General features: G+C 46.6%; 1 protein-coding gene across 1 annotated transcript in view; it reads right to left on the bottom strand.

Moving 5' to 3' along the window:
* The window catches only part of LOC146858828 (uncharacterized), a 1,229,505-nt gene that overhangs the window by 839,876 nt on the left and 362,641 nt on the right, over nt 1-26,988 (bottom strand). The window contains exons 14-15 of the mRNA XM_085647127.1: nt 20,335-20,496; nt 19,345-19,454 (exon numbers count right to left, since the gene is read on the bottom strand). Coding sequence (XP_085503253.1) covers nt 19,345-19,454; nt 20,335-20,496 — 272 coding nt within the window. The remainder of the gene's footprint in view (nt 1-19,344; nt 19,455-20,334; nt 20,497-26,988) is intronic.

The raw sequence follows: 26,988 nt of genomic DNA, 5'->3' as shown, positions 1-26,988 counted from the left end.
AACTGCGGGCAGGATTCAAGGCCCTCGACACCAGATTTGATGCCCTCGACTGGCGTCTAGATGCTATGGGGGCCCGGTTGGACAAACATGAGGGGCGTCTGACAGTGGCAGAAAGTAGAATTTCAGACCTGGAGGATAGTGCGGCCCAAACTGCCAAAAAGTATGAGAGGATGGAGAGGCTCCTTAAAACGGTGCCGATGAAGAATGAGGATTTGGAGGCCCGGGGGCGCAGGAATAATATTCGCATTACGGGAGTGGCTGAGTCGACAAGCACTGGCAGGATGGATCTGTTTGTTGAAAAACTTCTCATAGAACTCTTTGGCAGGAACTCATTCACCGATACTTTTGTTGTAGAACGTGCGCACCGCATCCAGGGGCCTCGACCGAATCCGGGGTGTCATCCACGCCCGATTCTAGCACGCCTTTTGAATTTTAGGGACAGGGATGCTGCTCTGCGGTTGGCCAGAGAAAAGGGGCAACTGAACTGGCAGGGCTCTACCATCTCCCTCTTCCCTGATTTCACAGCGATGGTGCAGGAGGCGCGCCGGAAATATGCGGGGGTTAAGGCTGCACTGCGGAAGCTTGGCCTGCGCTACGGAATGCAGTACCCTGCGCGTCTAATGGTGGATGTGGATGGACGGTCCCGGGTTTTTGACACCCCCCATGAGGTTCAGGAGTTCTGCCACCAATATGCTAACGCTGCGAAGAAGAACTCTGGTGCATCTCCATCGCACTCTCAGGGCATTCCGAATTCAGGAGCAAGTGCGGACCTGTTTGGTACTGGTTAGCTCCATCTGTTGTGCTCCTCTATTGTAGCTGTAGGCATTGCTCACCACGTTACAATTTTTGTTGAAGCTCCTCCTAGTAACGCTTGATGGCACCACAGGTTGTGCCGCCACAGATGTGTGACTATGTTGTTCTGTTATGATATGGTATGGGGTTATGGCGGGGTGTTGCCACCTCCCACGTGCGGATGCACATTTATTTGTTGTCTTGGGGGTTCATTGCTGGGGTTTTTCGTTTGCAGTTATATTTTGAAGTTGTGATGTGGGATGGGGTCCTTTTCCCCACATATGGTGGGGCGGATGGGTGGGGGCGGGTGGGGTTCGGGACAGTCGGTCACATTTGCGTGCTATATGTGGTATTATGTACACCTTGCGGCTTAGCACACCCATTGTGCGAATAGCAAAGTTATTTACTCTCTTTACAGTGGACTATGGCTAGTAGTGTTTTGGCAGCAACTGATGTGTCTCTGATATCTTGGAATGTCTGAGGTCTTAATAACGCCCGCAAATGTAAGCTAGTGACAAATTATTTATAGCGCCACCAGGTGGATGTCGCCTTCTTGCAGGAGACCCATCTGACTAAAAATGTCACCCCATTAGTTGCTGCTGCCTGGGGATCCCATAGATATTTTGCTGGTTATAGCGCCTATGCCCGAGGAGTGGCTGTGGTCATTCACAAGAGACTGCCCTTTCATGAGGAGGAGGTATACAGGGATGAGGGCGGGCGATATGTGTTGGTTAAGTGCTGCAGGCTGGAGCACTCTGTACTTTTTGTCAACATTTATGCCCCGAACGTAGAGGACCCTGAGTTTTTGAACAACGTTTATTCACATATTCTTCGCATGGGGGGCGATTATATATATTTGGGAGGTGATTTTAATTTGATACTTAACCCGGAGCTGGATAGTACTTCATGCACAACAGCCACTAAATCACGCGCGCGGCGCGCCCTGTGGGGTGTCCTCGAACAATTGGATCTGGTAGATGCCTGGCGCCACCACTCTGGCAGCGACTTAGGATACACGCACTACTCTGCACCCCATAACACGTGGACGCACCTTGACAATGGGTGCCTTTCGGTGGCCGCGTTACTTTGGCTCAAGGATGTTAAGCATTTGCCGCGTACATTGTCCGACCATTCCCCGGTACTGGTACACTTACGAATTCCAAGGGCTGGGGGGGTGGAGCGCACTTGGTGATTTCCAGACATGGCCCTACGAGACTCTGTTTTTGCCACTGAACTGGGAGAAGCTATCGTGGAATACTTCCAATTGAACGAGGGTACCGTTGACTCCAAGGCAACCCTATGGGAGGCGTTTAAGGCATACGCTAGGGGTATCTGCATTTCTAAACATGCTGGTGTACTCCGGTCGCTTCGCCTCACACTTGCGCAGGTAGAGACCAAACTTCAGGACCTTAACAGTAGCTCATGTGCACTGGACTCCCCTGATACGCTTAGGCGCGCTACTCTGCTAGCTGAGTTCAATGAAGCAGCGGACAGAGCAGCCAATTTTCTGGGTAAATACTCCATAGCTCGTAGGTACGGGGAGGGAGAACGGCCCGGTAGGACAATGGCACAATTGATGCAATGCACTCATGAACCCACATACATGGCTGCATTGACTGGGGACTCCGGTGAGCGGATAACAGGGAATGTGGGGGTGTTGCGTGAGGGGCTGAAATATTATATGGAACTATACACCTCTAGGACTGACTCAACCCTGGAAGACTGCCAGGAGTACCTTGACGAGGTTTCCCTCTCCTGGTTGGGCAAGGCACATCAGGAGTTCCTGGCTGAACCCTTCACGGAGGGGGAGATTTCGGATGCCATTGACGCGCTTGGTGGCACTAAAGCACCTGGGTTGGACGGTTTTACGGGTTGTTTTTATAAAAAGTATAAAGATCTGTTAGTCCCCCATCTTATTGATGTTTTCCAGGAGGCAGTGGATAAGGGGATACTTCCGCCCACTCTAAGGGAAGCGGTCATAATTCTAATACCTAAACCCGGTAAAGACCAATTGAACTGCTCCGCATACAGGCCCTTGTCACTATTAAACTTTGACAATAAAATCCTTGCTAAAGTAATTGCCATCAGGCTTGCATTGATTATTGAACAACACATCTCCCCGGCACAATCGGGCTTTATTCCGCACAAATCCACGGCCCTGAACACACGCACACTGTTTACCACTCTTAATAGGATTGAACCGACTTTACCAGCTGTAGCGGTGCTGTTGGACGCCGAAAAGGCGTTTGATTCACTGGAATGGCCATTCCTTTATGCCACCATTCGCGCCCTGGGGATCCCTGAACGGTTTTTGGCGGTGATCAGACTGTTGTACACCCAGCCGACGGCCTGCATCCGCCTCAATGGTACACAGACTAGGGCATTCCCTCTTACCCGTGGGATGCGGCAGGGATGCCCCCTGTCCCCCCTCCTTTTTATACTGGCTCTAGACCCGTTGGTGCGCCATTTACAGAGTAAGCACAGCCACCATGGTTTACAATTCAAGACGGGACCGTTGTTGCTCACACTCTCGCCGACGACATAATATTATATGTGCGGTGCCCTGATGAAAACTTACCACCGCTGCTTGGCGAGGTTACTAGATATGGCACCATGTCAGGTTTACACATCAATTGGGGTAAATCAGAGGTGCTCCCGCTGACCGATGAGGTTTGCGCCAGAACGGGGGACTACCCATTAACTTGGAGTGACGACTCGGTCAAGTATCTAGGTGTCCATATCCATAGGGACCGGGATCGTGTCTTACAGTTGAACTATGGCCCGGCAGTCGAGAGGCTCGAAAGCAACGTGGAACGATGGTTGCGACTCCCCACATAATGGCAGCCTATGGGGCTTGTCTGTCCACTCCTTCCTCTCTATCATTCCAGAGGCTTTTGCTGGTAGAGGCAGGGTTTTTTCCTATGGGGAGAAAAACTAGACAGGCAGTGCTGTTTGTGGATGTTGGTGGAATTCTAGTTGAAGTACTGGACAGTGTAGCCTGTGGGTATAGGCTGCATTATCTGTCTTTAAATTAAATTCTCTCTTAAAGGTGTATGCAGGTCTGCATGATGTGTCACCTTTTAGAGATTATTTTTTATTGCTCCGGGGTCCACGCACATGGGCGGGACTATTCACTAGATTATGACTATACACAGAGATCCCCTACTACAGAACCTGACATTCTACAGAAAGCTTTATATCTGGCTTTTCGCACAGACTTAGGGCCTTATTAAGAGTTTGGCAGTCCTCCTGTCTGCCTGCCTCCAGGCAGGAGATCCGCATGTCCGTCCGGCGCCCACCTGCCGGATTATGAGTAAAATCCAGGGCGGGCAGGCAGTGCTGCAGCGGATTCACGGCAGCAACTGTGTAAGTCTCATAGGAGAGCCTAAACAGCAGACAGCCACCCTGGCAGCGCTTGCAGCATGTTTCGTGCAGAAACAGGGGTGCAATTCCAGGGGGCACAACATGTGCTCCCCTGCATGCACCCCAAGGCCCAGATCAGGCCGGTCCTGCATGTCAGTCACCCTTTTCATAGCAGGCTCACCGCCATAAAAGAGCAGTGGATATGTAGGTTGTATTATGCTTGGCCGTGCCGGCATCAGATCCACCAGCATATTGAGCCCGGTTGCAGACCGTCGGCGCAGTGGGATCGTTGATCCTAGTGGAGCTGGTGGTTTTGTGGCGATCCGATTGCCACACTCCAAATACGGCAAGCGAATCCACCAGGGTGGCGGTGGTCAGACTGCCACCACGAGTACGGCAGTTCTATGGACCGCCATACTCGTAATAAGGCCCTTAATATCGTGAATGCTCATCCTCCCTCTGAAACTACACTAACTGGAAAATTATAAATTTTCTTCTTCAGCAAAAACACATTCACAGTTATCAAGTCTCAAATACTCACATCTGCCAGTCCTGGTAATTTAAGGAATTTCAATCCCAACCGAGAATTACACAAAAACATCCTGATTAGACAATGATCCTGGAACACATTATCAAACCCCCATCAAATAAGAGACACATATTTCAACCCAGTTAATGTAAGACTATCAGATATAAGAAGCACAAAAGGAACATTTGTTTTCTTGCTCAAGTGTGGGTTTGTGGAGTTAGAACAGACAGTTTGATTGGCTTGCAGCAACTGAATGTTTTGTTGTGGCAGCCATTACAGGATGTGAAGCACTGAAGCCTGCATTCTGAAAACAAATGGACGGCGGTAGTGGGGAGAAAGCGCATCCACTGAAACTAGGAAGGATGTAGACGTCTCAGAGGGGCATATGCTGCACCGACAAATAAAATAAATGTCGTGTTGCAGGGTCTTTGCATATAGGCACAGACAGTTGCAGCCGGATTTAATGGCATTTGACGAATATCAAAAAGTGGGGATAGAGGCAGGTGGCCTAGCCCACTAATGCTGTGTGTCTTGAAGTAAAGGAAATGTCTGCAGTCATCTCAGAGGGCTGGATGGAAGGAGCATGTGCATTAGAGATGAACTACGATTCCCAGCAGGCTGACCTCTTGTGTTCCGAACTTTGAACTTGAACTAAAGTACAGGGAGTTACTGAATGGAGGAGCAGGGTTTTTAACCAAGGTCTCTTGGCTCTTCAGCATTAGACAGCACCTCACCAAAATGAACAGAATTTCTATCCCAATGGCACATGGATGGCCCCACACCATTTGAACTGCACATGAGGAGGAAGGAAACAGTTTTTAATCAAGGGAATAAGAAAGTGATGTTGAGAGTTTACAATTCAAGAATGTTTCTTTTGCTTTCATTCGTATTTGCACCTATCACAAAACAAAACTGAACCCCTTTTTCAAAGGGCTGCATTGATTTCTGTTTTTGTGCGGTCATGGACACAATTAACACCACAACCCCCAATTTGTAAATTACAGTTTGGTGTGCGCTGTTGTGTGTCACTATAACACCTGCTGATATCGTGGGCGTGGGTTGCATTGCAGGCAGTAGCGGCTGACACCCCCTGCATCATAGCCTGTCCTGTTCAAATGTTGCTAACATCATCTTATTCATACAAACTGCTGCACCCCCACGCCCCCGCCCGCCAGTGGTGGCAGGCGGAGGGGTTGTAAAGATAAAAACGAGAAAACATACCTCCTCGAGACATAGTTTGTATGCTGAGGTTACAGGGACATAACTATGCTTGTCGGGGCTGCTGTAACCCCACCACGCATATTACGAGTTACCTCTCCGCCAAGCTTTTAATGGCTGTGAGCCCGCCATGAAAACTGGCGGAGAGGAATCAAAGAGGGCCCTACAGGGCCCCGCGTTGCCTCTGCGCCAGGGGATGCTTGCACGGGGTCACACGCTGTGCCCCCTGTCTGCATGCACAGTCCATGCCCTGCAGGAACTTGCTTTGGCGTTCCTGTTGCGGTGCCTTTTTTTATAGGCACCACTGTGGGACCGCCAAAGAATCGCCTGCCATATACAACAGTACAACAGTTTCACCTAGGCCCTGAACTCCGGACCAATTCCAAGGGGTTCCAAGATTTAGAATATGAAATTCCAGTTGACATAATCGAAATCCTTCTTAACATCGAGAGAGTGTGGCTGATAGGTCTTCCATCTCTCTGATGTCGTACGTTGAGTTATGAAGCCTCTATATATTTAATTGTGTTGCTTGCATGGGTCTGAAGCTCGACTGGTCTGCATGGATAAGGGTGGCTACCACACTAAGATGTCTGTTTGCCAGTATCTTGGTAGGACATTGATCTCAATATTTAAAAGTGAAATTGTTCGACAGGAGGACTTTCTGATGCTGGTTTCCTGCCCTTGTGTGATCACTATTATGGCGTGTCTCAGGTCAGGTTCAGGATCCCAACCTCCCTTGCTTTTCTGAACATGCCCAGTGAAGGCATTCCCATCTGAGACTCCAAGCATTTGAACAGACCAACTGGAAAGCTTTTTGGGCCCAGGTGTCTGTCTGCTCTAAAGTTGAGAAATCTTCTCCATTACCTCCCCTGTAGAGAAATCACCTTGAAAGCTCGAGCTCAAGTTTGTCAACCCTGGAATTTCTAGCCTACTAAGAAGGCCTTTAATCTCCGCATTTGACCTATTTCCCTAGTCCAATACAACTCCTGATAATATTCTGTGAAGGTTTGTGCTATCTACCTTTTTTATTTACTCATCTGCTAACTAGTTCTTTAACCCATCTGCTACCTTCTCTTTTATTGGGCCATGCTAAAAGTTGTCCTGCCTCCTCTGCCATTTCATATAGTCTCTGACAGACACTGATATGTTTTTTGATACTGTACGTATTTTGTCTAGAAGTCTGTTTAAACCAGTGCAAGTAGCCATAGTATTTTCCCATCATCCACCCCCACAAGAAGTGACATCATTGGTGTCCTGCCAAAAACATCTGTCAAAAGAAGAAGCCAAGAAAGAGAACCTTAATTCCCATCATCCATCTGCACAGGAATTGACATCAAAACCATCTTCAAAAGAAGAAGCCAGGAAAGAGGTCTTCCTTTTCCATCATCCATCTGCACAGGAATCATATCCCTGGTTTCCTGAATAACCATCGTTAAAAGAAAAAGCCAAGTGAGATGACTTTATATCCTGACGCCAATCTTCACAGGAAGTGACTTCAAAGGATGTCCCATCATCCAGAGAATTACACCTCTGCATTTTTGAGCAGCTATCTGCATAGAAAGTAACCTCACTGGTTTCCACCAAAACCACCTTAAAAAGAAGAAGCCAGGCAAGACGGCTTTATTTTCCAACAGCTATTTCCACAGGAAGTGATTTCATGCCAAAATACAAAATCATCTTTAAAAGAAGAAGCCCAACAAGTTGACTTCACTTTTTATCATCCATCTGCACAGGAAGAGACCACTGGATTTCCCATCATCTATCTATATTTAAGTGACACCACTTTCTGCATTCTCCCTTCTTCATTCAACCCTTCAGAGCATCCCATTGCCTGGGCGTCCCTAGCAAAGGGTGGGACTGTTAGGGCTAGGGCCACAACCCCTGTTCCACTGAAACTTACAAGCTTAAATAAAATGATGTGCCTCGCCAGAATTACACCCAGTTCTAGACGGGAAACAGCCTTCACAATTAGGTTTTTCCTTGTTGTGCCTTTACCACACATTTTTTAGCACACATATTTGTACCGCGAATATGCATTTACCATGCATGCCAATACCACGCATTCAAGGTAAGTTGGGGAGGGTGGGGGTCTCCCCCCATAAATACATTGTTTTTAAATCTAAAAAAAGCGTGATATTGGCATGCGTTGTAAATGCATATTCGCGGTAAAAACGCGCGTGCTAACAAATGCGTGGCAAAGGCATTCGATGTATTTACCTGCGTTGTACCATCGTACAACCGTTCTAGATGACCAAGTTACTCAAGGAGCATTTACACAATACATCCACTGAGACTGACCCATCTAAACGCCCGACCTCTGAGGGGACAATGTGGTGAGGCTACAGACGGCGGTTCTCTTCCCGCAATAGCAAGGAGCAGTGGCCATGCAGCATACATCTTGAGCCTGTAGGAGATGGGCTTCAGTGATTTTTAGCTGCCTGTGTGCCTATGTCAGTGCTTCTTGGGAGATCCTGGTGAGGCCAGAGACGTGCCTGGAGTGTAGACAGTAATGGCGCCTTGTAGATGATGGTGAGGATCACTGCGGTGGGGCTTGATTTGTGCTGCCTGCAGTGTCACAACCGCATCATGGGACAGTGTTGGTGGGGCCCCCCACTGATAAGATGAGACCTGAGGGTTACCAGGATTTGAGGCGGCCTGGAGCACCGCATTTGCACTAGGACCCTGCTCCCCTAAGGTGAGGCGCTTTGATTGGGGACTGCTAGAGCCCGAAAACTAGGGCAGTGGGGAAGATGCAGGAGGCCCTGAGTGCACCACTGTGAACTGGTCTTCCAGACGCTCCTTGGGGGACATTTCTGTGCAATTCAAGCTCTGCCTCATCAGTGTCACTTGGAGGTGGTTGCAGTTCATCTGAGGCTGCCTGATACTGGTTCTCTGAGATGATGAACGGTGCACCTGGGGGCAGCCTCAGCTAGGATAGTCCCTATTAGTCACTGGTGGGTTCAGAGAGCTTGCAAGGGTTGCTCAGAAGCCACAGCTCCGGGTAGCTACATGAGGGCTGCAGAAAGGTCCCTGAACTGGATTATCCTATTCTGCGAGCAGGGTTGAGTGCTGCTACCCTCTAAGAAATACTTTTGTGAATCTCCAATATAGCAGTATACCCACAGCTTGAACTGTCTGACTACTTGCTGATTTTTGCCCCGCAACACAATGGGTCACAGAAGACCAACAAAAGGGTCTGAGGCTTGTGGCAGGACAGATACCAAATGTACTCTGCCTCATACTAAGGAGAACCTTGGCCTGGTGGCTTCCCTCTCCCCATGACAGACAGATGCAGACCCTGGTGTGTCATTGAGTCAAATATTGGAGGCAGTCAAAAATAGACAAAGTGGCGCTAGATCTTGGACTACTTCGAGGCGATCACCTCAAACTGGCTACTAAGGTCAAGCACCATGAGGATGTTCTCTGCAAACTCAAACCAGCTATGTTGATGCTGCAGGGCCAGATGAAGGTTCTTACATGTAGGATTCACATTCTTGACAGACATGTTGAAAAACATCAGACTAATGGCATTCCCTGAAGATGAAGGGAACTGACATGGTGGCCTTTCTTGAAGGCTGGCTTGCAAGGGAGGTGGCGCCACAAGTCCTATCCATATTTTTTGCTTTGGAAAGAGTGCACAGAGTGCCTGTTAGTCACCGCCTCCCAGGGGCGCAGCACAGAACCGCATTTTGCTCCACTACAGAGACAGAGACTTTATTCTGCAACATTCCCACCTGGTGGGATGCTTCCATGTAAAAAATGCCAAAGTGGCTTTCTTCCTGTACTATACTCTGGAACCGAGGCACAGACAAGACTCCTCCTTAGAGGTTAGAAAAGGCATGAGGTAGGCAGACCTGTGCTAAGCTTTGTTGTTCCGTACTAGGCTCAAGATCAAGATGACCAGGCTTTTTTTTTATAGTCCTGACAGTGCCTGGGAATGGCTAGAAAAGCATCAAACTAAGCCATTGTAATGCAACCAGAGTCAACCCCGGGACAGGGCTGGCCTTCAGATGCCGACCAAGGTCAGGTTGAGAACAACAGAGTAGAGACGCTAGAGTCAGCAGATTCATTCAGACTTCTGTCGCAGACTCCAAAAGCTCAGATTCAGAGGTTACAGAGGGACACATCAGCGCCTCCACATGTAATGAATGCCACAGACTATGGACGAACTATGAGGCACTCTTCCCACATAAGGACCAGATAAATTTGTCACATATTGTCATGTATACAGCTGTAACTGGTTTGTATAGTGCTGTGTTGGTAATTTTGCGACATGCCTAATGTTACAATTGGAGGCCTTTGAGCTCCATTTACTGCTCAAATATATAGCTGGATGTAGGGGTGCGGGTGAATGGAGGAGCCTGATGCTCCTTTTGGCCATGCACATTCACTCATTTCTCTCTTGGCTATTAACCATGGGAATATTTCTAACTGTTTCATTTCCAATTTTCTTTGACTCTGTTTACTGTATTTGATAGTTCTGGACGGATTGCTGCTGCACTACCTATCTGGGGCGAGGGAGCTGGGGTTTACTCCAGAACTCATGTCCACTTTAATCATTTTACTCGCTTAATGCTCCTTGTTCTTGCAGTCCAGTGATTTGGGACTCCTTCCTGTTAGTAGGGAAATGGAGGACTGTCCACCGTATAGTTGCTATATTTAACTACACCTGGAACGTAAGAGGAATGGGCTCTGTAAGCAACACAAAATATTGCAAGACTTAAAGGTGAGCAGACATTGCGTTTCTTCAGGTGACACACTTGGAGTGAGAAGGGATAACCAGTCTACACAGGAGATGAAGGGGACAGGTGCATGCTACCGGCTTCTCCTCGTACAGGAGGGGGACGCTGATTGAGCAGATTACGGTACATGATGACAAGGAAGACCGATATGTCCTGCTCAAGGCACGCTTCAGTGGCATCCCAGGACTATTGGGTAGCATATACACCCTGATTGTAGGGTAAACACTGTTCCTTGAATCCCTAACACCATTACTGTCAACTGAAGTGGGACTACCTATGATCCTAGGGGATATTATAATTGTGTGGAGGACATCAATTTCAACAGGTCGAAGCACCCCATTAGTTGATGCTCCCATGGTGAAACTGGCTTTGGAAATCCATGAATGGGTGGAAACTAAAGCCTAGTGTGTGTTTGGAGATTAAGGAATAGGGATAACAGGGAATATTGTTTCTATTCTGTAGTCTAAGACCTGCATGGCTGGTTGGGTGAGATTATGTGCACAACAAACGATGTAACATATACAGTGTTGGACAAAATTCCCTTCTTATGAAGACCACATGGGACTGTATTTTGGCTCCCATCCCCATGTGTAGACTTCGAGTTTCCCACTTAAATGAATCAACATTTAAGACTCCTTTGAGTGATGCTATCAGAGATTATTTTCAGATAAAGGAAGGCACAACCTGACATATTACCACATAATGGGAGGCATTGTAGGTGGTGTTGGGGGGATTTTGTATTGGACAGGCTGTTGGTGTCCAGAAAAGGTTAGAGAAAGAGCTAACAGAACTTGAGACCTCTATCCGCGCCCTAAAGCAAGCCCTCTCAGTTAAACCAAGGGTAGCTGTGGAGAGGGACAACCATGCGACCATCCTAGAAGGTTTGAGAGTACTGAAGTTCCAGGAATATCTGGACACCAGTCATGCAGAAAATGGTAGAACAGGCCAGCTGCTGGCATGGCTTTCAAAGCCTGCTGACCGAAGTCACCCAATTACTCACATTAGGAGTAGTTCTGTTCTCCCAGCACGATATCTATGAAGTATTTGTTAACTATTACCGTGACCTGTATGGAGAACAACCTTGGGTGTCAAGGGAGGGAATAGAGGTTTTTCTAGATAGAGGGCCATTGCCTCAGCTGGAGACACAGGAAAGTGAGGTATTGGATATTGAAATTAAAGAGGCCATTAATAAGTTGGCATGTGCCTGTCAGCAGAATTGTATAGTAGTTACATGACTCAGCTGGTGCCAAAGCTAGCTGCATTGTACCCAGGACACATAGATAGTGGCTCCTTGCCGGCCTGCCCCAGGTACTCTCTCATAGTCTCAATCCCCAAACCTAAGGTTGGTGCCATTGTAGTTTCTGTGTGTAGACCATTGTCTATGTTAAATTCAGCCTACAAAATTCTCAGCAGTCACCTCACTCATTATTAGGCGATTGTTCAGAATCGTGGACGACACCCTGCCACAATACCAGGCCACTGCACTAATGCTATCTACAGACTCTGTAAGGCATTGGACACCCTTGACTGGGGCTACTTGAGGGCAGTTGTGTGATGCATGAACTTGAGAATGGGATGGGACAAATTGGTTGCCCTGCTGCACTTTACTGCTCAGGCGATAGTCCGGACTGGTTGGTGCATATCTGAGGCATTTGGGGTGTATAAAGACATGCAACAGGGATGTCCCCTCTTCCCGATGCCATTTGTGCTGGTGGTTGAACCCTTTGCCTGTGTGGTGAGAACGGAGGGAGGGGATCCTTTTGCAGGATGCTTAGCATGTAATCTATATGTGGATAATAATGCTCTTGTATCAGTCCTACTGTCCGACACCTTAGACAAGCAAGTACCACTCAACTCCATGGAGCTGCTGACATGCCATTTCCCAGTCTCTGCAACTCATACCACCACCTTCCATCTAATCCAGAGATCTCCTTACCAGAACAAGGGCTTTATCAATGAATTCTCAGATCTCCTTACTACCTCATCCATCTGACATGCCCTCACCACCCTCTTGAGTGCCTGCAACCTCCCAGACAAAACAAGTTAAACAAAAAAAAAACCACCCTCTTCAACTTCAAACTATTCTAGCATGTCCCACAACAAATACACTTTAAAGGCTTCATTCTTGACTTTGTCTTTTCATGGTTTTTTCAATAGGACCCAGTCGGGGCAGCCCTGCCGCCCCATGCCTCAGGACACCATCCTCTGTGATATGCATGCAATACAAATGCACATAGCATAACATTTCAGCTCCTTTTACTGGGAAAACAGGAAACAAGTGAATAATAGAAGCAGGAAGTAAAACTATCATGATGGATTTGGAATATGACTGGTGCATTACTGGTGGTGTTTGGCATGTAAAATTTGGGAACAAAATATGTAATTTCCTGTCTTGAATATAGGAAGAGCTAGAAATAGAGCTTTTAATAGAGGACGAACTGGAAATAGAGCTATCTTGTGCTGAGACCTGTGATAATAAGAAAAGTCTAGAATGGTAGCAGGTTCAACAACAACAACAAAAAACTTTATTCGGTTTTTGCTTTAAACCATAAAAGTTGCATTAACATAAAACAATTTCAATAAAAATGCACCAGAAAGCGTTTATGCGGAATTTTATATAATTTACATAAAAACAGGAAGTGCAGGGTATCCCGAGGAGACTGTCCGTCGCAGCAGCAGGGCGCTAGCTCTTGACCTCTATTAAAACCCTTGGGTCTGGCGAGCAAAAGATGAAAAAGGTTCAACCGCAACCTGGTTAACAAAAATTTCTCATGTGTGGACAGACCCCATGAGGTAGGGTTGCGTCATGGGGGTTGTTTTAAGCATTATATACGCCCGCACGCTAGGTTTCAACACCTCCTGTGAGAACCTAACACTAGCTTTAGTTGACATGTGCAGGTCCTCCAGAAAATTGACAGTACTGTTCTCCACTCCCATTTTCCTCGTGGACTGCCATAGCTTGTTCCTGTTGACACAGTCAAATGCAGATGACAAGTCCATGAAGGCAAGGTGAATGGTCCCAGTACGAGCAACAGTATATTTGCTCAGTATCATAAATAAATTAAGACACTGAGCAACGGTGGAACGTCCCGATCGAAAACCATACTGGACTTCCGACAAAATGTTGTTGTCCTCCGCCCAAGTTGATAATCTCTGTAAGAGGACCCGTCCCACCACTTTAACCACTGAGTCAATGAGCGAAATTGGTCTATAGCAGTGGGTACTATTTCTATCCCCATTTTTTAAAAACAGGAACTATAGTAGAGGTTGCCCAAGACTGGGGACAACCATTCTTTGCTGCAGCATTAAAAACTGCCACCAGTATCGGCGCCCAAAAGGAGGGGTCTGACTTAAATAAGTCTGGGGGGATCCCGTCAGGACCAGACGCTTTACCAACAGATAATCCTGTGATACCTTCCAGGATCTCACCCTTCTCAAATGTTAATTCTGGGTCCTTCCTGTCCTGGGAGTTCCTGTAGTTAAGTTCAGACAGGCAATCAAACATAGTTTTAAAATGAAGTACCCACTCCTCCTCAGTGATGTGTGAGCCGAGGCCCCCCCCCCCCCCTTCATGGTCAAACAGGGGCCTGCTCACAACACTCCAGAACCTCGAGCTATTTCTAAGAGTGCTGGAATCGATCAATTCCTTCCACGCTTCTTCCTTCAATGCTCCCCTCCGCTTAGCAAGGGCTACCTTGTATTCCCTGCGACAGTTGGAAACTTGAATTCTAGGTTTTGATGACAGGACTTCCCTCAACCTCTTGGCTGCTTTAGAGCAATGGGAATCAAACCATCTAGGACCAGACAAGGTTTGACCTCTGGCTGGGGCGCATAGCAATTCAGCCACTTTTTGTGAAATAGACTCGAATGCACCAAGGATCGCTTTTGGGAGAGACCACTCCATTGTGCATAGGGACAGTTCATCAGCACATACTATTTTAACCTTGTTATAAAATATTTCTGAGGATACCTGAGACCATTTTAATCTGCGCTTCCCATCTGTTGGTCTCAGTACGCCCTTACTTGGAGCATCCCTGAATTTTGCTGAAAGTGGACCTGTCGTATGAAGTGTTAAGGGGTTATGATCACTAAATTCACTTTCTGCAATATTAAAATTATTGATAAAAAATTGTAAGGAGGATGAAATAAAAATAAAATCAATAAAGGATCCCCTCCCGTGTCCTTTGAAGGTGGGCACACTGAAGTCAGTACGCGGGTCAGTTAAAATCATTGTAGCCACCAAATCTAATTCATTTATCATAGTAATCAACAACTCCCCTTGAGCGGTATGTTCAAAGTGAAAACCCTTCATACGGGGACAACCCAGCTCACAAATACACGATGTTGTTGGCTCACCACAAGGATGTATATTAAAATCGCCAGAGACCAAAAGGTTATGAAGACTTGGGCCTAGGGATTGTTTTATGGTTACTCCCAGGGCAATTATGTTACTAGCCTCATGCGGGGAGGTAAAAGTTAACAATTCCCCAGCTGATGTCCCCCCTTCGGGACGATAATGCCAATATTCCTGGATGTGTGGTGGACATCACCTGCAGCTTGCAATCAATAGCCACAGAAATGTATGTAACTAGTCCACCCTTTGGTCTCCCACTCACAGATGGTCTGGCTGGGACGGAAAAGGCCTTGTAACCCTCCAGGAATAGGTCGCAATCCAGCGACCAGGTTTCCTGGAGGCCAATTACCATAAAATGTTTAACATAAGACACCCACCGTGGATCCTGAAGCTTAGTTGTCAACCCTGCTATATTCCAGGATAGAAAATTATTTAAACTCGACACTGGGAGCCCCACAACTACCTCCCCTAGAGCCTGAAGAGGTACGACCGGCTCGGGCCCTAGAGGTACAGGATCCCGCAGTCAATCACATTCCTCCATGCCTGTTAAGACAGCAAATCTATTGTTTGACGCCACTATATGGCCAGTGCCAAATTGCCTATCTAATTCTAACAGTGGTTGGATCAAGGGAATGGACTGGTGTCTAGGGAGTGTTCTTGTTGAACAGCCACCACAATGGGGTACCCCATGGCCATCTATGGTCATGTCCCCACAGGAAAGTGGCCTGTAAAAATAGCCCAAAGGTAAAGCCTTAATGACAGAACCCACTAAAGGGGTGAGACTGCAGTCCCTAGAGAGAATACGGCCTGCAGTGAAAGGGTTGTCAAAAATTGATGATAATACAGTCACCTGTCCTCTGTTTACGTGAGTTCCCAATCCAGCTAACCCTGCGTGCCATGAGTATGTTTTTAGATACATGATCACCCAGGGTGGTGTTATATGTGAACTAGTGGTTTATTTTATTTAACAGCTGCCCATAATCTTCACTCTTCCCGTTGGGGAGAGCAGGAACACTCCCCAAAACCACAACATATGGAGTGGATTCGGGTGGGAGATCAATAGTTGGAAGAGTCAGCATCTGGGGGGCCCTACCCTCTAATCTCTTGTCCCTCTGAGGCATAGGGGGCTCTATTCTTAAAGATGACTGCTGTGTAGAAGCTGAAATATCTATACTGGTGGGCCTTAAACCATTAGAACTATTCTTATATAGCGCCTCACTATTTGCTGTAGGCCTAACACTCGGGGCTACCCCTGCTCCTTTCTGCCCAGCTCTTTACCCTTCCTTGACTAATTGAGCCTTGGGCATATTTGTACTTACTGTTGGAATAACCGATGGAGTATAAACCATCGTCCTTTCTAATTTAGATAGCCTGTCTTCTACTAAGCTTATTATTTGGTAGCAGGTTCAAAACATGAGGTGTGAGAGCCACAAAAGAATACAGGACCAGATGTATTATTCATTTTTGTGGTCGTAAACTCTCCAAATTGAATTTTCAAATATACATATCCAATTATATGAGTCAGTAAAGTTTTACTAACTCCTAAAGTGGGATTGAGAATTGATACTAATTCAGTGTTTGGAAGAGGCGTGTTGTAGGTGCCCTGTCCAAATAACAAATCGGTATGCGAATTATCAATGTTTGGGATCAAATTCCTGAGATGGGGTGGTAAGCCAATTGCAAAAGTGAATATTAAACTAAAGTCTGCTGACTCTCAAACAAACCTTAAAAAAAATAAACTTTCTGTTTTGCATGCAGCTCTGTTTCCTTTAAAGAAAATCCTCTGCAATTAGTGAAAATGTTTATTGAAAGGCAATCACAGACATGATGGTATGCTGACCCTAGCAGGACACCATCTATGTGACGGCCACCAATCAGAGTGAATCACAATTTGCATCCTACCTCGTGAATATTAATGACGTTGGTTGGATTATGACCCAACCCGCTTTGAACGTTTAAGAATCGACATCTGAGCACATAGGTTAATTAGGAAAATTCAAAACTGTTCACAAAAACACTGGTTAAAACATTGCAACCAGGTCCAATTTTTGGGGCCAGTGTTTAGTACATCTAGCCTACAGGTCTTAGTTTGGAAGCGGAGAAATGCACTTGCTTGTTCCTAAACAGTTCTCATGGGCAACCAAGTAAACAAAAAGATCTAGCTTTGAAAATCTTTACTCATACACCAGTGTCCCACCCTAGTAAGCTGTACTGGAACATATGCAGGAGCTTGCCTCGTGTGTATTTCAGGGGCTGAAAAGCAGTGCAGCAGCACAGCCCACACACAAGCAGAAGACATTGAGATTCCTGAATGTATCTCTTTCCGGATGCTGCCAGGCACAAGATGCATTACGCGGTGGGCATACTCACAAGTTTGCAGCCCGCCCACAAAGTCATCGACAGCACAGTGTAAAAGAAAGATGAAGTGTGCTCTTGGGGGAGCTGATGGCACAAGGCTATATAGGGCTGAGTAAAGGCTACTATGAAGAACATAGTCTCTTAAGCTGGAAATTGGAAGGATTGCTGGCTAGGATCCAATACTATAGGGAGAAGGTTGTGGAATGGCACTGTCCTACACTGGACTGTGGCCCTCTTACAACATTGTACCTGGCATGAAATATAAGAATAGGGATACCCCCAGGTGGCATACATTGGTAGTGATCCTATTAAGACACATTGATAGCAAAGCAGCAACAGGGAGTACTAGGAACCTAAGGATCTTGGGGTGTTGCAGACTCAGCCCCCTGGAATTTGAGTTTGAAAGACAAGAAATGAATACAACTAGACAATCGAGATAGACTTATCTTACTCTGCCAAGACCTGAGGACTATTGTGTATAGAGTAACCAAAGGTGTAAGACGCATAAGGAGGCATATCAGAGCTCGAAGATGGAGTGAAAAGCATCCATGTCACTGTCCGCCAACTCAACACAGTCTGTCGGCCATTGGAAGAGAAGATATAAGACATGAAAAGACGCACACGCTGTCTAATGACAGTTGGCATGCCAGAAAGTGCCATGAGCAAACAGAGTTCTTCCTAGAAGTATATGGTTCCATTCCCTGGTCGTGGCAACAGGCAAACTTTTTCTTTGTTGATCTAGTGTCCCCAACACAGGCCTCCCACAAATGATAATTAGAACTGCCTTTGAAACATACAAGACTGCCCATATCATGTTCTTCCCAGACTACACTAAATGGTGCAAATACAATGCAATTTCTTTGAAAATGAGAAAATGAAAACAGGAGTAGGTCCTAATTCTGACGGCTACCAGGCCGAGGTCCAGAGCAAGGTGTCTTTCCTAGAGAATATTACCTCCGTCTTGTCAGAGTTGAGCATTAGGCAGTCGGAATTCATCCAACAGGTGACTTCTGTCATGCAGGCTCTCTGGTAACTTTTTTGGCAGGTTCTTCATCCTTACTTACTGAATTTTGTCCCTGACAATTTACCTCAGTGTTTTTCTAGCCTTGGATCATCCTTCAGCGTTCTGCTCTTTTGGAGCTCTGCTCCTGCTGTATCCTGTCCTTTCCTACTCTGGTTCTTGGTTTGAGTGATACGCCTCTACATTTGGTTGTGCTCTTCTAAGCGTGCCTTTGTTTAGGCTTCTTAAGCCTTTTGGATTTTTCCCCATATCAGTGACCAATAAAGGAGAGACCTTTTGCCTCCATGCGATAATTAGAAGTGCTAAGCTACACAGTGGCTACAGGAAGGAGTCCCCCTTACTTCTGGAGACTTTGGTGAGAGAAGGAGGTGTAACCGTTGCTTTCTGTGATTGACAAGCTTCCTCTTCCCTCTGAATATGAACCACTCTCCTGCTCTGGCTCTTCCTCAGTAAGCTGCCTTCAATGCAAGGCTTTCTGTCACCTGTCTACCATCAGCCCATAATCTGGGCCTCCATAGTCAGTCACCTCCCTCATCTAGTGGCCTTAACCCAGCCATCATTGCCAAGATGGCGGCCCCTATCACTCTTTTGCTATCCGTTTCTCCAGCATTGATTTCTCCAGCCATGTGCTCTGTTACGCCTCAAGCACTACTGTGCCTTCTGTTAAAAGGCGTATGTGGTACACATACCACAAATAGTTAAAGGTTTATTCAGGACTCTGGCATGGGTGCCATCTTGCCTTGCAAAGTCAAAATGACCGGATATAGAGTTCATGGGAATGATTGCCTAAGCATCTTAGGCAGTTAACACTTTTGATGGGATATGAATGGAATTTGCACATACCAAGATCTAGAGGTTGGCTAAGCCAGCTATTTTATTCTGAAATACCTGAATGAATCTGTTGTTTATTTCTATGGTGTGTTTGTGTCCCTTAATTTTTGGATTAGCAGCCATTTACAGTATTTACCTCAGCCTGTTAAAATCTGGTATATCTGCCGGTAAACCTCCCTGCTGCAAGTGAATCCAAGCCCTCTGTATGTCAGCGGTCAGAAGGTGATAACCATGGAACAGCATCACCTGTGTGGAGGAAGGCGACAAAAGAAATGACAATCACACTTCAGCAGCTTAATTCCAGAGCTTTCCTTATGCCTTTTACCATGACAGTGAACACTGGTGAATGCTTGCGGAACTCATTCTCTCCAGGGGCAAACTACAGCAATGAGGTGCATGAATTAATCCCTTATGGGGAGGTAATGCCAACACGGGATGTAATCTTGTTTCAGTATGAAAAAAGAAGCATGTAACTTGTCATTGCATCATTACTTTTGGGGGTAAAATGGGATAATCCTAACACATCAAATGTGTGCTACTGAAGATGAATCAAATACAATGTTGATATACAACATATAAATATATATATACACACACACCAATTATATGGTCTATCATTATTTAGTACAGTTTGAACAATAAATACCAATTTTCCAGATTTGTAACTAACGTTTGCTAACATAAACTGAAGATGTTATAATACCCTACCCCCACATACACTGACGCTTCTGGTGCACAAAAAGCAGTTTTTTCAAACCCTATATTATAAAATTCACAATAGTGAAGACCTTTCTGTATTTCATGGAAAGTACATTATTCATATCAAATACAGATGTTGTACAAAGGTAGACCTAGTCGCATTTTTATGTCCTTGCTAATTTATACATTTAGGTAATGACAGCCCCAAACCACTCTGCGACGCTTCACCAACATGTATGTATATATGTGATATTTCTAGAGTGCAAATTGAGCCGAAATGCATTACACAATGTGATTTTTGGTCCAATTCCGACTTTTGGAGATTTACAAACCAGCTGGCCTTCAGCCTTGTGGCTTTTTAGGCCACCTGAAGCCTTACATGACAATACCATTAAACTCTTTGACCAATATTAAACCAGCACTGCACCTGTCTTACGGCCGAATAATCTTCAGCTTCCATCAGGGAGGGCTTCAGCAACATCAGGACGGCTAAGCAGAAGTTCTCCATCACCTTATGATTCCAGTCTTGCATGTACAGTTGATCCCATATCAGCAAAATGGCATGCAAATCCAGGATGCTCACAAACCCCTACATTTTAAACAGAGTGTAGTTAAACTTCTGCTAGGGATAGGTGGAACATTTTAGCAAAATGTAATTAGAGCAGAATATGACCTTTTTGTGTCCTGCAGAACAGAGTTTATTTTGGAAAACCTCCACTATCTGCTCCAAGGCGGAAGTAGAGCCAAGGAAATGGCATGTGTTCTGGCTATCTGCACCTCTTTGGATTATACAATGGTAGAGCCCATGGCTATTATAACGAGCTGGCAGGTCACCAGTCACAATAGTGTAAACACAGTGGCCTATTCTGATTGGTTGGATACCAGTCAGTCGGAATTGTTGTAAACAGCAGGTTGCTTCAGTAATTCTGATTGGATGGGCAGGCTTGCAATCTCGTAGCACTTCCCTGCTGCCAAGGGACACTTCCGCCTGATATGAAACAGATCCAGAACTTAGCACATTTACCCAGTGAACAACTTCCTCGGTGGAGGCTAACCCCAAGAATAATTAATCCCAGAATAACTGGTGCAGTACAAAGTCCATCCAAACAGATTTAACAGTGTGATCAACAACCTGCGTATTAAAGATAACCTCATATATGGTGCAGCAAGTGCAATAGTGACCTACTTCCTGAGTTTCGAAGCACCAAGAATGGAGGTCTGCCTTAACTGTGAAATTAGAATGAATGGGAAGAAAGGGGGTATCAGCTCTTTGAACAGGCATGATCCCTATTGTTGACATAAAGGATACCTATGGTTTGATCACCTGGCTGAAGATTACATCACACAGACAGACAGCAAAAATATGCCTCCAAAGACCTTCATTCCTCCATCCCTCCAAAGACCTTCAATCCTCCAGCCCTCCAAAGACCTTCAATCCCCCAGCCCTCCAAGGACCTTCAATCTTCCAGCCCTCCAAGGACCTTCAATCCTCCAGCCCTCCAAAGACCTTCATTCCTCCAGCCCTCCAAAGACATTCATTTCTCCAGCCCTCCAAAGACCTTCAATCCTCCAACTCTCCAAAGACCTTCATTCCTCCAGCCCCCCAAAGACCTTCAATCCTCCAACCCTCCAAAAACCTTCATTCCTCCAGCCTTCCAAAGACCTTCATTCCTCCAGCCCTCTAAGGACCTTCATTCCTCCAGCCCTCCAAAGACCTTCAATCCTCCAACCCTCCAAGGACCTTCATTGCTCCAAGCCTCCAAGGACCTTCAATCCTCCAGCCCTCCAAAGACCTTCATTCCTCCAGCCCTCCAAAGACCTTTATGCCTCCAGCTCTCAAAGGACCTTCAATCCTCCAACCCTCCAAAGACCTTCATTCCTCCAGCCCTCCAAGGACCTTCAATCTTCCAACCCTCCAAAGACCTTCATTCCTCCAGCCCTCCAAGGACCTTTATTCCTCCAGCCCTCCAAGGACCTTCATTCCTCCAGCCCTCCAAGGACCTTCAATCCTTCAACCCTCCAAAGACCTTCATTCCTCCAGCCCTCCAAGGACCTTCAATCCTCCAGCCCTCCAAGGACCTTCAATCCTCCAGCCCTCCAAAGACCTTCATTCCTCCAACCCTCCAAGGACCTTCATTCCTCCAGCCCTCCCCTCCAAAGACCTTTATTCCTCCAGCTCTCCAAGGACCTTCAATCCTCCAACCCTCCAAAGACCTTCATTCCTCCAGCCCTCCAAGGACCTTCAATTCACCAACCCTCCAAAGACCTTCATTCCTCCAGCCTTTCAAGGACGTTCATTCCTCCAGCCCTCCAAGCACATTAATTCCTCCAACCCTCCAAAGACCTTCATTCCTCCAGCCCCCCAAGGACCTTCAATCCCCCACCCCTCCAAAGACCTTCCTTCCTCCAGCCCTCCAAAGACCTTCAATCCTCCAACCCTCCAAAGACCTTCATTCCTCCAACCCTCCAAGGACCTTCATTCCAACAGACCCTACTGGTACCATGCTTTTTTCTCCATCCAGCCTCGAAGTATGCCCTTTCTCCTTCCTTACGTTCCTCCCTCATGCACAATATCACCCATTGTCACTTGAGACAATAAATCGGGCTATAGGGAACCCCACCTTTGTTCTTTGAGGCTACAGATCACAGCCTAAAACCTATCTCTCATAGAAAACTTAAAACCTCTGCATTTCTTTTTATTTCAATCCATTGCAAAGCACCTGGATGACAGGAAAGGTTTCTTGATGCTGAGGTATTGTTTACCTTCAGCACTGAGAGGAACCGGGGATAACAAACAATAACGTTTTGGTGGCCTTTCTAAATTCTGAATGTTTCAGATCTGAATTCTGCTAAAGACGTAAAAGCCTGTCCTCCACACTCTAAATCGGGACTTAAGTTAACTAAACTTCCTTGGCCCAGTTAGCTTTAGATCCACATTTAGCATATATATAAGCCCCTTGCGTCGCCGGAGCGTCACTTTATGTGATGCTCCGGCAGCACAAACTACAAAATCATATTTATGCGGTCACGCAAAGCCACTTTGCGTGGCTTTGAATGGCCTCATAGACATGGAGTGAGACAAGACAGCACAAATCGCTGCATTACCTTACTCTGCACGAGGGAAGCGTTCCATGGGTGTTGCGGTGGGTGTTCCCACGCAACACCCATGTATTTTGACGCTCCCTCAGATTTACAAAAACCTGGGGATGCGCCAAAACCTTACGCCTCCCAAGGGGAGGCACAACGAGGAGAAATAACTTTATTTCTCCTAGCATTTTCCTCTTTCCATGTGTGCTGCCCAGTATTGTTTTCATGCAGGAAGGTGCTTACAATCCTCAGTGTCATGTATCAATGCATCTATCACTTCACCAGTGCATTTATTTTGCCTTCCTCTACTTTCTGAGGAAATGATACTCTAATTTCCCGTTTCATAGTATCCTTTATATATTTTGCAATGATAGTACTTTTGTGCTTATTTCTCCTGTTATAAAATGCTCTTTTACCACAATCCTGGACCTTCGCTTGCATATTACAGTTTCTGCTGGTCAGGCTCACTCAGTGGTGCCTCAGTACAGGAGCACTGAGTGTATATGAAATATCACAGGAATTACAAGGCGCTAGACAGAGGAACAACAGTACTGACATCTGGAGACACGGGAGAGGACAAACTAAGGACCAGAGGACCCTTCCGTAAACCTGCTGCCACCTTTGCACTTATCTAAGTGCAAATATAGGTAGAACTACAGATTAATTACAGCGGGCTACTAACACAACTAGTCAGGTCCAGTCATAGTTCTGAGGTTTTGGGTTCTAGAGATTCCATGGTTCCTTGCCACTTTGGGGTTCAGCGCCCAAATACTGACGCCTTACTCTGCTCACTATTCTTAAGCGTCAGGAATATGTAAAAAGTACCAGCCTATTAATGCCTGCCTCAATTGCACCACACCTGCACCTATGCTTTAAACACCCCACCGTGAGCCTCATCCCCACAGTGGCTCTGGAAGTCGAGAGAGCGAGGCCTTATATGTACATGGCAGCAGCGGTCCGTGGAGGAAGTTCCGTGGGGCGGAAAGGCGGGGCTGGGGAGGGGCAGGGTGGGGGGTACTAAACACCGGAATATGGATAATTGGAGGTAAGTAAACAATTAAATAAATAAAACGAATTTCGTAGCGCGCGGTGCACCACATTTTGTGATGCAGAGCGCGCTACGTAATTCGTTTTATTTATTTAATTGTTTACATACCTCCAATTATCCATGTTCCGGTGTTTAGTACCCCCCCACCCTGCCCCTCCCCCGCCCCGCCTTTCCGCCCCACGGAACTCCCTCCACGGACCGCTGCTGGTACATGGCCATCAAGAACAGATGCAGGAGTAGGCCACTGGCCCAGCACCCCGCTGTCAGGGAACTGACACCTAGTTGAGGATCTCCGGTCACGGACTGAATGAGAACTCCAGGTCTTGACTGTTTTGGTCTGCCAGAGGTAAAGGCGACCCCTCCAAGTAGCCATGCTGCTGCTGATGCAGGAAACGTCCAATCAGGAAAGTGGCTTCCAGAAGGAATCCCAACTAAGGAAAAAGCCTAAATGCAAAAACCTCCAAGAAGGCAGTGGGATTACTGTGGAAGAAAACATTACAAAGAACCAAAAGGTTTCATGCGGAAAAGGACACAGGAGAATATGGCAGGACTTCAGGAAGAGTGGCTTGAATTGCAGGGGAAGAATACAAGCAGATTCAGGAGCGAAGAACACAGGGCAAAAAGCACGAAGCGTTACAAAGCAAAGAACAGGCTGGAGAAACTTCTTTCTATAGAGCCACAAATAGGAGGTTACTAGGACTATCTAGGATAGGGAAAAGGTAATGGATAGCAATGCAGGGGCTGACATTTTGTATTGGGCCCAGAATTTCTTCTAAGGAATGCTGGGAATGGGAAGGCCCGTGAGACAGGAGGCACTGATAGTGTCCGTCAGGTCCAGCCCCCCCACCAGGCCACAGCAAGAGGCCTGACGACACCGGTGGGTCAGCCGATGTAAGGTAAGTACAGGCATGCGGCGCTGCGACCCGCCGGTGTGCACCTTGCACTCCCCAACGGAACCCAGTAAAATGTCCCAGCCACCTGACAGGAGTTCAGGGATCGGTTGGTGCACGAGGGGAGGAGCCACACCCCTAGGAAGATGAGAGGAGCTCCCAGGGCTAGAAGTGCAATTTCAACAGCTAAGGACACAATGAGATGGGAGGGCCACAGGTTCACCTGGCAGCTTTTGCAAAGTGATGATAGGTATTTGTAGAACAACCTTTGGCCAAGTCAATAGGTCTAGCCTATGCAAGAGCTATTGGCTTTGGCAATGTGTTTTAGCCATGTTGTACACCAGCATGGATGCTGTTCAGCATATCTAAAAGTTAGTGGCATAGAGGAGAGTGGCGTGGATTGGCGCAAAATGGTGTAGAATGGAATGACATAGAGTGTCATGGATTGGCATAGAGCATCGTGGAGCGGTGTAGAGTGTTGTGGATTGTCGTAGAGTGGAGTGACTTGGAGTGGAGTAGAGTAGAGTGATGTAGAGTGGAGGAGTGGAGAGGGGTAGAGTGTAGGGACATTGGGTGAAGCAGAGTGTAGAGTGGAATCGAGTGTCATTGAGTGGAGTACAGTGTCATGGCATAGAGTGGAGCAGAGTGTTGTAGAGTGGAGTGGCACAGAGTGGAGTGTTGTAAAGTGGAGTAGCATACAGTGGAGTGGTGTAGAGTGGAGTATAGTGTGATAGAGTGGTGTAAAGTAAAGTGTCGTACAGTGGAGTGGAGGGTAGTAGAGTGTTGTGGAGTGGCATAGAGAGGCGTAGAGTGGAGTGACATAGAGTAGGGGAGTAGAGTGGAGTGTGGCGTAGCATAGGGTGGCAAAAAGTGTCATAGAGTGGAGTGCCGTAGGGTGGAGTGGTGTACAGTGTTGTAGAGTAGTGTGGAGTATAGTGGAGAGGTCTAGAGTGGAGTAGAGTGTCATAGTGTAGAATGGAGTAGAGTGCCATAGAGTGGAGTGGAGTGGTGTGGAGCGGTGTAGTGTGGAGTGCCATAGAGTGACCTTGAGTGAAGTGGCATAGATTGGAGTAGTGTAGAGTGGCACAAAGTAGAGTGCAGGGGCGTTGAGTGGAGGTGACTGTTATGAAGTGGAGTAGAGTGTCGTGGAGTGGCTTAGAGAGGAGTGGCATAGGGTAGAGCGGAGTAGAGTGTTGTGGAGTAGAGTGTTGTACAGTGGAGTGGCATAGAGTGGAGTTTTGTAGAGCGGAGTATGCATGGTGTGGTAGATCACTGTCATTACAGACAATACATTTTCAATTGTAAATGTAAATGTAAATGTGGGTGTACTTGTAAAGCGCACTGTGACTCCATGGAGTATCCTGGCGCTGAAGACCACTGGGGAACCCGTCCTGGTTTTCCCTGTGAGATGGTCCCTTTCTGGGTATCTCCAAGGTGAAACCAGGCATCCCCGGCGTCTGTGGGGGGCCGTTGTAGAGATGAGGCAAGCTTAATGCCCAGAGTTGCCGAGTGTGTTCCTGGCTAGAGTAGGTACCGAGGCGAGAATTATCAAGTCCGTTTTGACCCTGGTCCTCAACCCTGCCGCGTCGGGAATTGAACCCTGGTCCCTGGCCGATTCTCTGCTTACGGGTCTGCCGCCTCTAACCAGTGAGCCACACCTCTCCAATTGAAATTACCATTAAATTTGCACGGACACACAGTTTAATTGATAAAACTATACAGCCACAAACGAAAATGTGTGGAAATTGCATCACCTAGTGTATTAATTTGTTTTGGTGGCATTAAAATATTTGTTTACAGCACACTTCAGAATTGCAAACAAATTTGCTTCCTTTGTGATTTCCAAATTCTGGTATATTCTAAAATCTTTGTACAGTTTATTTCAAGACATTTAAATTTTGTTATGTGGTAGAAAAAAAGGCTTTCCTTTCACCCCTCTCTTCATCTACCCAAATTGTCAGATAAATCGTCTCACTTTGAAGTTGGAGAAAGAAAAATAAACACCAAGCTCCCTCGGAAGACAGAGCCTGACATTTGATCGCTATCTTTGAATGCC

This window comes from Triturus cristatus, chromosome 3_2 (assembly GCF_964204655.1).
Source record: "Triturus cristatus chromosome 3_2, aTriCri1.1, whole genome shotgun sequence".
NCBI lineage: Eukaryota > Metazoa > Chordata > Amphibia > Caudata > Salamandridae > Triturus > Triturus cristatus.
This window is presented reverse-complemented; position numbering and strand designations above follow the sequence as displayed.